General features: G+C 59.5%; 1 protein-coding gene across 1 annotated transcript in view; it reads right to left on the bottom strand.

Moving 5' to 3' along the window:
• Positions 1 to 3090: 3090 nt before the first annotated feature.
• Positions 3091 to 12415, bottom strand: part of LOC148590763 (uncharacterized) — a gene marked incomplete at its 3' end in the record, with an annotated part of 27236 nt that continues 17911 nt past the window's right edge. The window contains exons 5-10 of the mRNA XM_088538621.1: positions 11446 to 11535; positions 10975 to 11070; positions 8983 to 9120; positions 6010 to 6087; positions 4708 to 4758; positions 3091 to 3192 (exon numbers count right to left, since the gene is read on the bottom strand). Of these exons, the coding sequence (XP_088394747.1) occupies positions 3091 to 3192; positions 4708 to 4758; positions 6010 to 6087; positions 8983 to 9120; positions 10975 to 11070; positions 11446 to 11535 (555 nt within the window). The remainder of the gene's footprint in view (positions 3193 to 4707; positions 4759 to 6009; positions 6088 to 8982; positions 9121 to 10974; positions 11071 to 11445; positions 11536 to 12415) is intronic.

Below are 12415 nucleotides of genomic sequence, written 5' to 3'. Positions count from 1 at the left end.
TCCCAAGGTGCTGAAGGATGACGTGGAGGTCTCCGTTGAGGTGCTGGGAGCTGCTGTGGTGCTGGCCTGAGAGCTGGAGGTCACAGAGGTCTCTGCACTGGTGGTTCCTCCATTGGTGGTGGCTTGGGAGGTGGACGATGTCACAGGTGATGTGGTTGAGGTCACCTCTGTGCTGCTACTGGAGGTCCCAGTGACTCCCAAGGTGCTGAAGGATGACGTGGAGGTCTCCGTTGAGGTGCTGGGAGCTGCTGTGGTGCTGGCCTGAGAGCTGGAGGTCACAGAGGTCTCTGCACTGGTGGTTCCTCCATAGGTGGTGGCTTGGGAGGTGGACGATGTCACAGGTGATGTGGTTGAGGTCACCTCTGTGCTGCTGCCTGTGGTCCCAGTGACTCCCAAGGTGCTGAAGGATGACGTGGAGGTCTCCGTTGAGGTGCTGGGAGCAGCTGTGGTGCTGGCCTGAGAGCTGGAGGTCACAGAGGTCTCTGCACTGGTGGTTCCTCCATAGGTGGTGGCTTGGGAGTTGGACGATGTCACAGGTGATGTGCTTGAGGTCACTTCTGTGCTGCTACCGGACGTCCCCGTGACTCCCAAGGTGGTGAAGGGTGATGTGGAGGTCTCCGTTGAGGCGCTGGGAGCTGCAGTGGTGCTGGCCTGAGATCTGGAGGTCACAGAGGTCTCTGCACTGGTGGTTCCTCCATAGGTGGTGGCTTGGGAGGTGGACCATGTCACAGGTGATGTGGTTGAGGTCACTTCTGTGCTGCTGCTGGAGGTCCCAGTGACTCCCAAGGTGCTGAAGGATGACGTGGAGGTCTCCGTTGAGGTGCTGGGAGCAGCTGTGGTGCTGGCCTGAGAGCTGGAGGTCACAGAGGTCTCTGCACTGGTGGTTCCTCCATAGGTGGTGGCTTGGGAGGTGGACCATGTCACAGGTGATGTGGTTGAGGTCACCTCTGTGCTGCTGCCTGTGGTCCCAGTGACTCCCAAGGTGCTGAAGGATGACGTGGAGATCTCCGCTGAGGTGCTGGGAGCTGCAGTGGTGCTGGCCTGAGAGCTGGAGGTCACAGAGGTCTCTGCACTGGTGGTTCCTCCATAGGTGGTGGCTTGGGAGGTGGACCATGTCACAGGTGATGTGCTTGAGGTCACCTCTATGCTGCTGCCTGTGTTCCCAGTGACTCCCAAGGTGCTGAAGGATGACGTGGAGGTCTCCGTTGAGGTGCTGAGGGTGGGAGTGGTGCTGGCCTCAGAGCTGGAGGTCACAGAGGTCTCTGCACTGGTGGTTCCTCCATAGGTGGTGGCTTGGGAGGTGGACGATGTCACAGGTGATGTGGTTGAGGTCACTTCTGTGCTGCTGCTGGAGGTCCCAGTGACTCCCAAGGTGCTGAAGGATGACGTGGAGGTCTCCGTTGAGGCGCTGAGGGTGGGAGTGGTGCTGGCCTCAGAGCTGGAGGTCACAGAGGTCTCTGCACTGGTGGTTCCTCCATAGGTGGTGGCTTGGGAGGTGGAGGATGTCACAGGTGATGTGCTTGAGGTCACCTCTGTGCTGCTGCTGGAGGTCCCAGTGACTCCCAAGGTGCTGAAGGATGACGTGGAGGTCTCTGTTGAGGTGCTGGGAGCTGCTGTGGTGCTGGCCTGAGAGCTGGAGGTCACAGAGGTCTCTGCACTGGTGGTTCCTCCATAGGTGGTGGCTTGGGAGTTGGACGATGTCACAGGTGATGTGCTTGAGGTCACCTCTGTGCTGCTGCCTGTGGTCCCAATGACTCCCAAGGTGCTGAAGGATGACGTGGAGGTCTCCGTTGAGGTGCTGGGAGCAGCTGTGGTGCTGGCCTGAGAGCTGGAGGTCACAGAGGTCTCTGCACTGGTGGTTCCTCCATAGGTGGTGGCTTGGGAGGTGGACCATGTCACAGGTGATGTGGTTGAGGTCACCTCTGTGCTGCTGCCTGTCGTCCCAGTGACTCCCAAGGTGGTGAAGGATGACGTGGAGGTCTCCGTTGAGGTGCTGGAAGCAGCTGTGGTGCTGGCCTGAGAGCTGGAGGTCACAGAGGTCTCTGCACTGGTGGTTCCTCCATAGGTGGTGGCTTGGGAGGTGGACGATGTCACAGGTGATGTGCTTGAGGTCACCTCTGTGCTGCTGCTGGAGGTCCCAGTGACTCCCAAGGTGCTGAAGGATGACGTGGAGGTCTCCGTTGAGGTGCTGGGAGCTGCTGTGGTGCTGGCCTGAGAGCTGGAGGTCACAGAGGTCTCTGCACTGGTGGTTCCTCCATAGGTGGTGACTTGGGAGGTGGACGATGTCACAGGTGATGTGCTTGAGGTCACTTCTGTGCTGCTGCCTGTGGTCCCAGTGACTCCCAAGGTGCTGAAGGATGACGTGGAGGTCTCCGTTGAGGTGCTGGGAGCTGCTGTGGTGCTGGCCTGAGAGCTGGAGGTCACAGAGGTCTCTGCACTGGTGGTTCCTCCATAGGTGGTGGCTTGGGAGGTGGACGATGTCACAGGTGATGTGGTTGAGGTCACTTCTGTGCTGCTGCTGGAGGTCCCAGTGACTCCCAAGGTGCTGAAGGATGACGTGGAGGTCTCCGTTGAGGCGCTGAGGGTGGGAGTGGTGCTGGCCTGAGAGCTGGAGGTCACAGAGGTCTCTGCACTGGTGGTTCCTCCATAGGTGGTGGCTTGGGAGGTGGACGATGTCACAGGTGATGTGGTTGAGGTCACCTCTGTGCTGCTGCCTGTGGTCCCAGTGACTCCCAAGGTGCTGAAGGATGACGTGGAGGTCTCTGTTGAGGTGCTGGGAGCTGCTGTGGTGCTGGCCTGAGAGCTGGAGGTCACAGAGATCTCTGCACTGGTGGTTCCTCCATAGGTGGTGGCTTGGGAGTTGGACGATGTCACAGGTGATGTGCTTGAGGTCACCTCTGTGCTGCTGCCTGTGGTCCCAATGACTCCCAAGGTGCTGAAGGATGACGTGGAGGTCTCCGTTGAGGTGCTGGGAGCTGCTGTTGTGCTGGCCTCAGAGCTGGAGGTCACAGAGGTCTCTGCACTGGTGGTTCCTCCATAGGTGGTGGCTTGGGAGGTGGACAATGTCACAGGTGATGTGGTTGAGGTCACTTCTGTGCTGCTGCTGGAGGTCCCAGTGACTCCCAAGGTGCTGAAGGATGACGTGGAGGTCTCTGTTGAGGTGCTGATGGTGGGAGTGGTGCTGGCCTGAGAGCTGGAGGTCACAGAGGTCTCTGCACTGGTGGTTCCTCCATAGGTGGTGGCTTGGGAGGTGGACCATGTCACAGGTGATGTGGTTGAGGTCACCTCTGTGCTGCTGCCTGTGGTCCCAGTGACTCCCAAGGTGCTGAAGGATGACGTGGAGGTCTCCGTTGAGGTGCTGGGAGCTGCTGTGGTGCTGGCCTGAGAGCTGGAGGTCACAGAGGTCTCTGCACTGGTGGTTCCTCCATAGGTGGTGGCGTGGGAGGTGGACCATGTCACAGGTGATGTGGTTGCGGTCACCTCTGTGCTGCTGCCTGTGGTCCCAGTGACTCCCAAGGTGCTGAAGGATGACGTGGAAGTCTCCGTTGAGGTGCTGGGAGCTGCAGTGGTGCTGACCTGAGAGCTGGAGGTCACAGAGGTCTCTGCACTGGTGGTTCCTCCATAGGTGGTGGCTTGGGAGGTGGACGATGTCACAGGTGATGTGGTTGAGGTCACCTCTGTGCTGCTGCCTGTGGTCCCAATGACTCCCAAGGTGCTGAAGGATGACGTGGAGGTCTCCGTTGAGGTGCTGGGAGCTGCTGTGGTGCTGGCCTGAGAGCTGGAGGTCACAGAGGTCTCTGCACTGGTGGTTCCTCCATTGGTGGTGGCTTGGGAGGTGGACGATGTCACAGGTGATGTGGTTGAGGTCACCTCTGTGCTGCTACTGGAGGTCCCAGTGACTCCCAAGGTGCTGAAGGATGACGTGGAGGTCTCCGTTGAGGTGCTGGGAGCTGCTGTGGTGCTGGCCTGAGAGCTGGAGGTCACAGAGGTCTCTGCACTGGTGGTTCCTCCATAGGTGGTGGCTTGGGAGGTGGACGATGTCACAGGTGATGTGGTTGAGGTCACCTCTGTGCTGCTGCCTGTGGTCCCAGTGACTCCCAAGGTGCTGAAGGATGACGTGGAGGTCTCCGTTGAGGTGCTGGGAGCAGCTGTGGTGCTGGCCTGAGAGCTGGAGGTCACAGAGGTCTCTGCACTGGTGGTTCCTCCATAGGTGGTGGCTTGGGAGTTGGACGATGTCACAGGTGATGTGCTTGAGGTCACTTCTGTGCTGCTACCGGACGTCCCCGTGACTCCCAAGGTGGTGAAGGGTGATGTGGAGGTCTCCGTTGAGGCGCTGGGAGCTGCAGTGGTGCTGGCCTGAGATCTGGAGGTCACAGAGGTCTCTGCACTGGTGGTTCCTCCATAGGTGGTGGCTTGGGAGGTGGACCATGTCACAGGTGATGTGGTTGAGGTCACTTCTGTGCTGCTGCTGGAGGTCCCAGTGACTCCCAAGGTGGTGAACGATGACGTGGAGGTCTTCGTTGAGGTGCTGGGAGCTGCAGTGGTGCTGGCCTGAGAGCTGGAGGTCACAGAGGTCTCTGCACTGGTGGTTCCTCCATAGGTGGTGACTTGGGAGGTGGACGATGTCACAGGTGATGTGCTTGAGGTCACCTCTGTGCTGCTGCCTGTGGTCCCAGTGACTCCCAAGGTGCTGAAGGATGACATGGAGGTCTCCGTTGAGGTGCTGGGAGCTGCTGTGGTGCTGGCCTGAGAGCTGGAGGTCACAGAGGTCTCTGCACTGGTGGTTCCTCCATAGGTGGTGGCTTGGGAGGTGGACGATGTCACAGGTGATGTGCTTGAGGTCACCTCTGTGCTGCTGCCTGTGGTCCCAGTGACTCCCAAGGTGCTGAAGGATGACGTGGAGGTCTCCGTTGAGGTGCTGGGAGCAGCTGTGGTGCTGGCCTGAGAGCTGGAGGTCACAGAGGTCTCTGCACTGGTGGTTCCTCCATAGGTGGTGGCTTGGGAGGTGGACCATGTCACAGGTGATGTGGTTGAGGTCACTTCTGTGCTGCTGCCTGTGGTCCCAGTGACTCCCAAGGTGCTGAAGGATGACGTGGAGATCTCCGCTGAGGTGCTGGGAGCTGCAGTGGTGCTGGCCTGAGAGCTGGAGGTCACAGAGGTCTCTGCACTGGTGGTTCCTCCATAGGTGGTGGCTTGGGAGGTGGACCATGTCACAGGTGATGTGCTTGAGGTCACCTCTATGCTGCTGCCTGTGTTCCCAGTGACTCCCAAGGTGCTGAAGGATGACGTGGAGGTCTCCGTTGAGGTGCTGAGGGTGGGAGTGGTGCTGGCCTCAGAGCTGGAGGTCACAGAGGTCTCTGCACTGGTGGTTCCTCCATAGGTGGTGGCTTGGGAGGTGGACGATGTCACAGGTGATGTGGTTGAGGTCACTTCTGTGCTGCTGCTGGAGGTCCCAGTGACTCCCAAGGTGCTGAAGGATGACGTGGAGGTCTCCGTTGAGGCGCTGAGGGTGGGAGTGGTGCTGGCCTCAGAGCTGGAGGTCACAGAGGTCTCTGCACTGGTGGTTCCTCCATAGGTGGTGGCTTGGGAGGTGGAGGATGTCACAGGTGATGTGCTTGAGGTCACCTCTGTGCTGCTGCTGGAGGTCCCAGTGACTCCCAAGGTGCTGAAGGATGACGTGGAGGTCTCTGTTGAGGTGCTGGGAGCTGCTGTGGTGCTGGCCTGAGAGCTGGAGGTCACAGAGGTCTCTGCACTGGTGGTTCCTCCATAGGTGGTGGCTTGGGAGTTGGACGATGTCACAGGTGATGTGCTTGAGGTCACCTCTGTGCTGCTGCCTGTGGTCCCAATGACTCCCAAGGTGCTGAAGGATGACGTGGAGGTCTCCGTTGAGGTGCTGGGAGCAGCTGTGGTGCTGGCCTGAGAGCTGGAGGTCACAGAGGTCTCTGCACTGGTGGTTCCTCCATAGGTGGTGGCTTGGGAGGTGGACCATGTCACAGGTGATGTGGTTGAGGTCACCTCTGTGCTGCTGCCTGTCGTCCCAGTGACTCCCAAGGTGGTGAAGGATGACGTGGAGGTCTCCGTTGAGGTGCTGGAAGCAGCTGTGGTGCTGGCCTGAGAGCTGGAGGTCACAGAGGTGTCTGCACTGGTGGTTCCTCCATAGGTGGTGGCTTGGGAGGTGGACGATGTCACAGGTGATGTGCTTGAGGTCACCTCTGTGCTGCTGCTGGAGGTCCCAGTGACTCCCAAGGTGCTGAAGGATGACGTGGAGGTCTCCGTTGAGGTGCTGGGAGCTGCTGTGGTGCTGGCCTCAGAGCTGGAGGTCACAGAGGTCTCTGCACTGGTGGTTCCTCCATAGGTGGTGACTTGGGAGGTGGACGATGTCACAGGTGATGTGCTTGAGGTCACTTCTGTGCTGCTGCCTGTGGTCCCAGTGACTCCCAAGGTGCTGAAGGATGACGTGGAGGTCTCCGTTGAGGTGCTGGGAGCTGCTGTGGTGCTGGCCTGAGAGCTGGAGGTCACAGAGGTCTCTGCACTGGTGGTTCCTCCATAGGTGGTGGCTTGGGAGGTGGACGATGTCACAGGTGATGTGCTTGAGGTCACCTCTGTGCTGCTGCCTGTGGTCCCAGTGACTCCCAAGGTGCTGAAGGATGACGTGGAGGTCTCCGTTGAGGTGCTGGGAGCAGCTGTGGTGCTGGCCTGAGAGCTGGAGGTCACAGAGGTCTCTGCACTGGTGGTTCCTCCATAGCTGGTGGCTTGGGAGGTGGACGATGTCACAGGTGATGTGCTTGAGGTCACTTCTGTGCTGCTACCGGACGTCCCCGTGACTCCCAAGGTGGTGAAGGGTGATGTGGAGGTCTCCGTTGAGGCGCTGGGAGCTGCAGTGGTGCTGGCCTGAGAGCTGGAGGTCACAGAGGTCTCTGCACTGGTGGTTCCTCCATTGGTGGTGGCTTGGGAGGTGGACGATGTCACAGGTGATGTGGTTGAGGTCACTTCTGTGCTGCTGCTGGAGGTCCCAGTGACTCCCAAGGTGGTGAACGATGACGTGGAGGTCTCCGTTGAGGTGCTGGGAGCTGCTGTGGTGCTGGCCTGAGAGCTGGAGGTCACAGAGGTCTCTGCACTGGTGGTTCCTCCATAGGTGGTGACTTGGGAGGTGGACGATGTCACAGGTGATGTGGTTGAGGTCACTTCTGTGCTGCTGCCTGTGGTCCCAGTGACTCCCAAGGTGCTGAAGGATGACGTGGAGGTCTCCGTTGAGGTGCTGGGAGCTGCTGTGGTGCTGGCCTCAGAGCTGGAGGTCACAGAGGTCTCTGCACTGGTGGTTCCTCCATAGGTGGTGGCTTGGGAGGTGGACGATGTCACAGGTGATGTGCTTGAGGTCACCTCTGTGCTGCTGCCTGTGGTCCCAGTGACTCCCAAGGTGCTTAAGGATGACGTGGAGGTCTCCGTTGAGGTGCTGGGAGCAGCTGTGGTGCTGGCCTGAGAGCTGGAGGTCACAGAGGTCTCTGCACTGGTGGTTCCTCCATAGGTGGTGGCTTGGGAGGTGGACCATGTCACAGGTGATGTGCTTGAGGTCACCTCTGTGCTGCTGCCTGTGGTCCCAGTGACTCCCAAGGTGCTGAAGGATGACGTGGAGGTCTCCGCTGAGGTGCTGGGAGCTGCTGTGGTGCTGGCTTGAGAGCTGGAGGTCACAGAGGTCTCTGCACTGGTGGTTCCTCCATAGGTGGTGGCTTGGGAGGTGGACCATGTCACAGGTGATGTGGTTGAGGTCACTTCTGTGCTGCTGCCTGTGGTCCCAGTGACTCCCAAGGTGCTGAAGGATGACGTGGAGGTCTCCGTTGAGGTGCTGGGAGCTGCTGTGGTGCTGGCCTGAGAGCTGGAGGTCACAGAGGTCTCTGCACTGGTGGTTCCTCCATTGGTGGTGGCTTGGGAGGTGGACGATGTCACAGGTGATGTGGTTGAGGTCACCTCTGTGCTGCTGCTGGAGGTCCCAGTGACTCCCAAGGTGCTGAAGGATGACGTGGAGGTCTCCGTTGAGGTGCTGAGGGTGGGAGTGATGCTGGCCTGAGAGCTGGAGGTCACAGAGGTCTCTGCACTGGTGGTTCCTCCATAGGTGGTGGCTTGGGAGGTGGACCATGTCACAGGTGATGTGCTTGAGGTCACCTCTGTGCTGCTGCCTGTGGTCCCAGTGACTCCCAAGGTGCTGAAGGATGACGTGGAGGTCTCCGTTGAGGTGGTGGGAGCTGCTGTGGTGCTGGCCTGAGAGCTGGAGGTCACAGAGGTCTCTGCACTGGTGGTTCCTCCATAGGTGGTGGCTTGGGAGGTCGACGATGTCACAGGTGATGTGGTTGAGGTCACCTCTGTGCTGCTGCCAGAGGTCCCAGTGACTCCCAAGGTGCTGAAGGATGACGTGGAGGTCTCCGTTGAGGTGCTGAGGGTGGGAGTGATGCTAGCCTGAGAGCTGGAGGTCACAGAGGTCTCTGCACTGGTGGTTCCTCCATAGGTGGTGGCTTGGGAGGTGGACGATGTCACAGGTGATGTGGTTGAGGTCACCTCTGTGCTGCTGCCTGTGGTCCCCGTGACTCCCAAGGTGCTGAAGGATGACGTGGAGGTCTCCGTTGAGGTGGTGGGAGCTGCTGTGGTGCTGGCCTGAGAGCTGGAGGTCACAGAGGTCTCTGCACTGGTGGTTCCTCCATAGGTGGTGGCTTGGGAGGTGGACGATGTCACAGGTGATGTGCTTGAGGTCACCTCTGTGCTGCTGCCTGTGGTCCCAGTGACTCCCAAGGTGCTGAAGGATGACGTGGAGGTCTCCGTTGAGGTGCTGGGAGCAGCTGTGGTGCTGGCCTGAGAGCTGGAGGTCACAGAGGTCTCTGCACTGGTGGTTCCTCCATTGGTGGTGGCTTGGGAGGTGGACGATGTCACAGATGATGTGGTTGAGGTCACCTCTGTGCTGCTGCTGGAGGTCCCAGTGACTGCCAAGGTGGTGAAGGATGACGTGGAGGTCTCCGTTGAGGTGCTGAGGGTGGGAGTGGTGCTGGCTTGAGAGCTGGAGGTCACAGAGGTCTCTGCACTGGTGGTTCCTCCATAGGTGGTGGCTTGGGAGGTGGACCATGTCACAGGTGATGTGGTTGAGGTCACTTCTGTGCTGCTGCCTGTGGTCCCAGTGACTCCCAAGGTGCTGAAGGATGACGTGGAGGTCTCCGTTGAGGTGCTGGGAGCTGCTGTGGTGCTGGCCTGAGAGCTGGAGGTCACAGAGGTCTCTGCACTGGTGGTTCCTCCATTGGTGGTGGCTTGGGAGGTGGACGATGTCACAGGTGATGTGGTTGAGGTCACCTCTGTGCTGCTGCTGGAGGTCCCAGTGACTCCCAAGGTGCTGAAGGATGACGTGGAGGTCTCCGTTGAGGTGCTGAGGGTGGGAGTGATGCTGGCCTGAGAGCTGGAGGTCACAGAGGTCTCTGCACTGGTGGTTCCTCCATAGGTGGTGGCTTGGGAGGTGGACCATGTCACAGGTGATGTGCTTGAGGTCACCTCTGTGCTGCTGCCTGTGGTCCCAGTGACTCCCAAGGTGCTGAAGGATGACGTGGAGGTCTCCGTTGAGGTGGTGGGAGCTGCTGTGGTGCTGGCCTGAGAGCTGGAGGTCACAGAGGTCTCTGCACTGGTGGTTCCTCCATAGGTGGTGGCTTGGGAGGTGGACGATGTCACAGGTGATGTGGTTGAGGTCACCTCTGTGCTGCTGCCAGAGGTCCCAGTGACTCCCAAGGTGCTGAAGGATGACGTGGAGGTCTCCGTTGAGGTGCTGAGGGTGGGAGTGATGCTAGCCTGAGAGCTGGAGGTCACAGAGGTCTCTGCACTGGTGGTTCCTCCATAGGTGGTGGCTTGGGAGGTGGACCATGTCACAGGTGATGTGCTTGAGGTCACCTCTGTGCTGCTGCCTGTGGTCCCAGTGACTCCCAAGGTGCTGAAGGATGACGTGGAGGTCTCTGTTGAGGTGCTGGGAGCAGCTGTGGTGCTGGCCTGAGAGCTGGAGGTCACAGAGGTCTCTGCACTGGTGGTTCCTCCATAGGTGGTGGCTTGGGAGGTGGACGATGTCACAGGTGATGTGCTTGAGGTCACCTCTGTGCTGCTGCCTGTGATCCCAGTGACTCCCAAGGTGCTGAAGGATGACGTGGAGGTCTCCGTTGAGGTGCTGGGAGCTGCTGTGGTGCTGGCCTGAGAGCTGGAGGTCACAGAGGTCTCTGCACTGGTGGTTCCTCCATAGGTGGTGGCTTGGGAGGTGGACGATGTCACAGGTGATGTGCTTGAGGTCACTTCTGTGCTGCTGCTGGAGGTCCCAGTGACTCCCAAGGTGCTGAAGGATGACGTGGAGGTCTCCGTTGAGGTGCTGATGGTGGGAGTGGTGCTGGCCTGAGAGCTGGAGGTCACAGAGGTCTCTGCACTGGTGGTTCCTCCATAGGTGGTGGCTTGGGAGGTGGACGATGTCACAGGTGATGTGGTTGAGGTCACCTCTGTGCTGCTGCCTGTGGTCCCCGTGACTCCCAAGGTGCTGAAGGATGACGTGGAGGTCTCCGTTGAGGTGCTGGGAGCTGCTGTGGTGCTGGCCTGAGAGCTGGAGGTCACAGAGGTCTCTGCACTGGTGGTTCCTCCATAGGTGGTGGCTTGGGAGGTGGACGATGTCACAGGTGATGTGCTTGAGGTCACCTCTGTGCTGCTGCCTGTGGTCCCAGTGACTCCCAAGGTGCTGAAGGATGACGTGGAGGTCTCCGTTGAGGTGCTGGGAGCAGCTGTGGTGCTGGTCTGAGAGCTGGAGGTCACAGAGGTCTCTGCACTGGTGGTTCCTCCATTGGTGGTGGCTTGGGAGGTGGACGATGTCACAGATGATGTGGTTGAGGTCACCTCTGTGCTGCTGCTGGAGGTCCCAGTGACTGCCAAGGTGGTGAAGGATGACGTGGAGGTCTCCGTTGAGGTGCTGAGGGTGGGAGTGGTGCTGGCCTGAGAGCTGGAGGTCACAGAGGTCTCTGCACTGGTGGTTCCTCCATAGGTGGTGGCTTGGGAGGTGGACGATGTCACAGGTGATGTGGTTGAGGTCACCTCTGTGCTGCTGCCTGTGGTCCCAGTGACTCCCAAGGTGCTGAAGGATGACGTGGAGGTCTCCGTTGAGGTGCTGAGGGTGGGAGTGGTGCTGGCTTGAGAGCTGGAGGTCACAGAGGTCTCTGCACTGGTGGTTCCTCCATAGGTGGTGGCTTGGGAGGTGGACGATGTCACAGGTGATGTGCTTGAGGTCACTTCTGTGCTGCTGCCTGTGGTCCCAGTGACTCCCAAGGTGCTGAAGGATGACGTGGAGGTCTCCGTTGAGGTGCTGGGAGCTGCTGTGGTGCTGGCCTGAGAGCTGGAGGTCACAGAGGTCTCTGCACTGGTGGTTCCTCCATAGGTGGTGGCTTGGGAGGTGGACGATGTCACAGGTGATGTGCTTGAGGTCACTTCTGTGCTGCTACCGGACGTCCCCGTGACTCCCAAGGTGGTGAAGGGTGATGTGGAGGTCTCCGTTGAGGCGCTGGGAGCTGCAGTGGTGCTGGCCTGAGAGCTGGAGGTCACAGAGGTCTCTGCACTGGTGGTTCCTCCATTGGTGGTGGCTTGGGAGGTGGACCATGTCACAGGTGATGTGGTTGAGGTCACTTCTGTGCTGCTGCTGGAGGTCCCAGTGACTCCCAAGGTGGTGAACGATGACGTGGAGGTCTCCGTTGAGGTGCTGGGAGCTGCTGTGGTGCTGGCCTGAGAGCTGGAGGTCACAGAGGTCTCTGCACTGGTGGTTCCTGCATAGGTGGTGACTTGGGAGGTGGACGATGTCACAGGTGATGTGCTTGAGGTCACTTCTCTGCTGCTGCCTGTGGTCCCAGTGACTCCCAAGGTGCTGAAGGATGACGTGGAGGTCTCCGTTGAGGTGCTGGGAGCTGCTGTGGTGCTGGCCTGAGAGCTGGAGGTCACAGAGGTCTCTGCACTGGTGGTTCCTCCATAGGTGGTGGCTTGGGAGGTGGACAATGTCACAGGTGATGTGCTTGAGGTCACCTCTGTGCTGCTGCCTGTGGTCCCAGTGACTCCCAAGGTGCTGAAGGATGACGTGGAGGTCTCCGCTGAGGTGCTGGGAGCTGCTGTGGTGCTGGCTTGAGAGCTGGAGGTCACAGAGGTCTCTGCACTGGTGGTTCCTCCATAGGTGGTGGCTTGGGAGGTGGACCATGTCACAGGTGATGTGGTTGAGGTCACTTCTGTGCTGCTGCCTGTGGTCCCAGTGACTCCCAAGGTGCTGAAGGATGACGTGGAGGTCTCCGTTGAGGTGCTGGGAGCTGCTGTGGTGCTGGCCTGAGAGCTGGAGGTCACAGAGGTCTCTGCACTGGTGGTTCCTCCATTGGTGGTGGCTTGGGAG

Source organism: Tinamus guttatus, unplaced genomic scaffold (assembly GCF_059628265.1).
Source record: "Tinamus guttatus ecotype Peru unplaced genomic scaffold, ASM5962826v1 Tinamus_guttatus_pri_ptg001109l, whole genome shotgun sequence".
In the NCBI taxonomy this organism is placed as follows: Eukaryota; Metazoa; Chordata; class Aves; order Tinamiformes; family Tinamidae; genus Tinamus; species Tinamus guttatus.
Note: the sequence above shows the minus strand (reverse complement) of the source record. Positions and strands in the feature narration are given on the sequence as shown.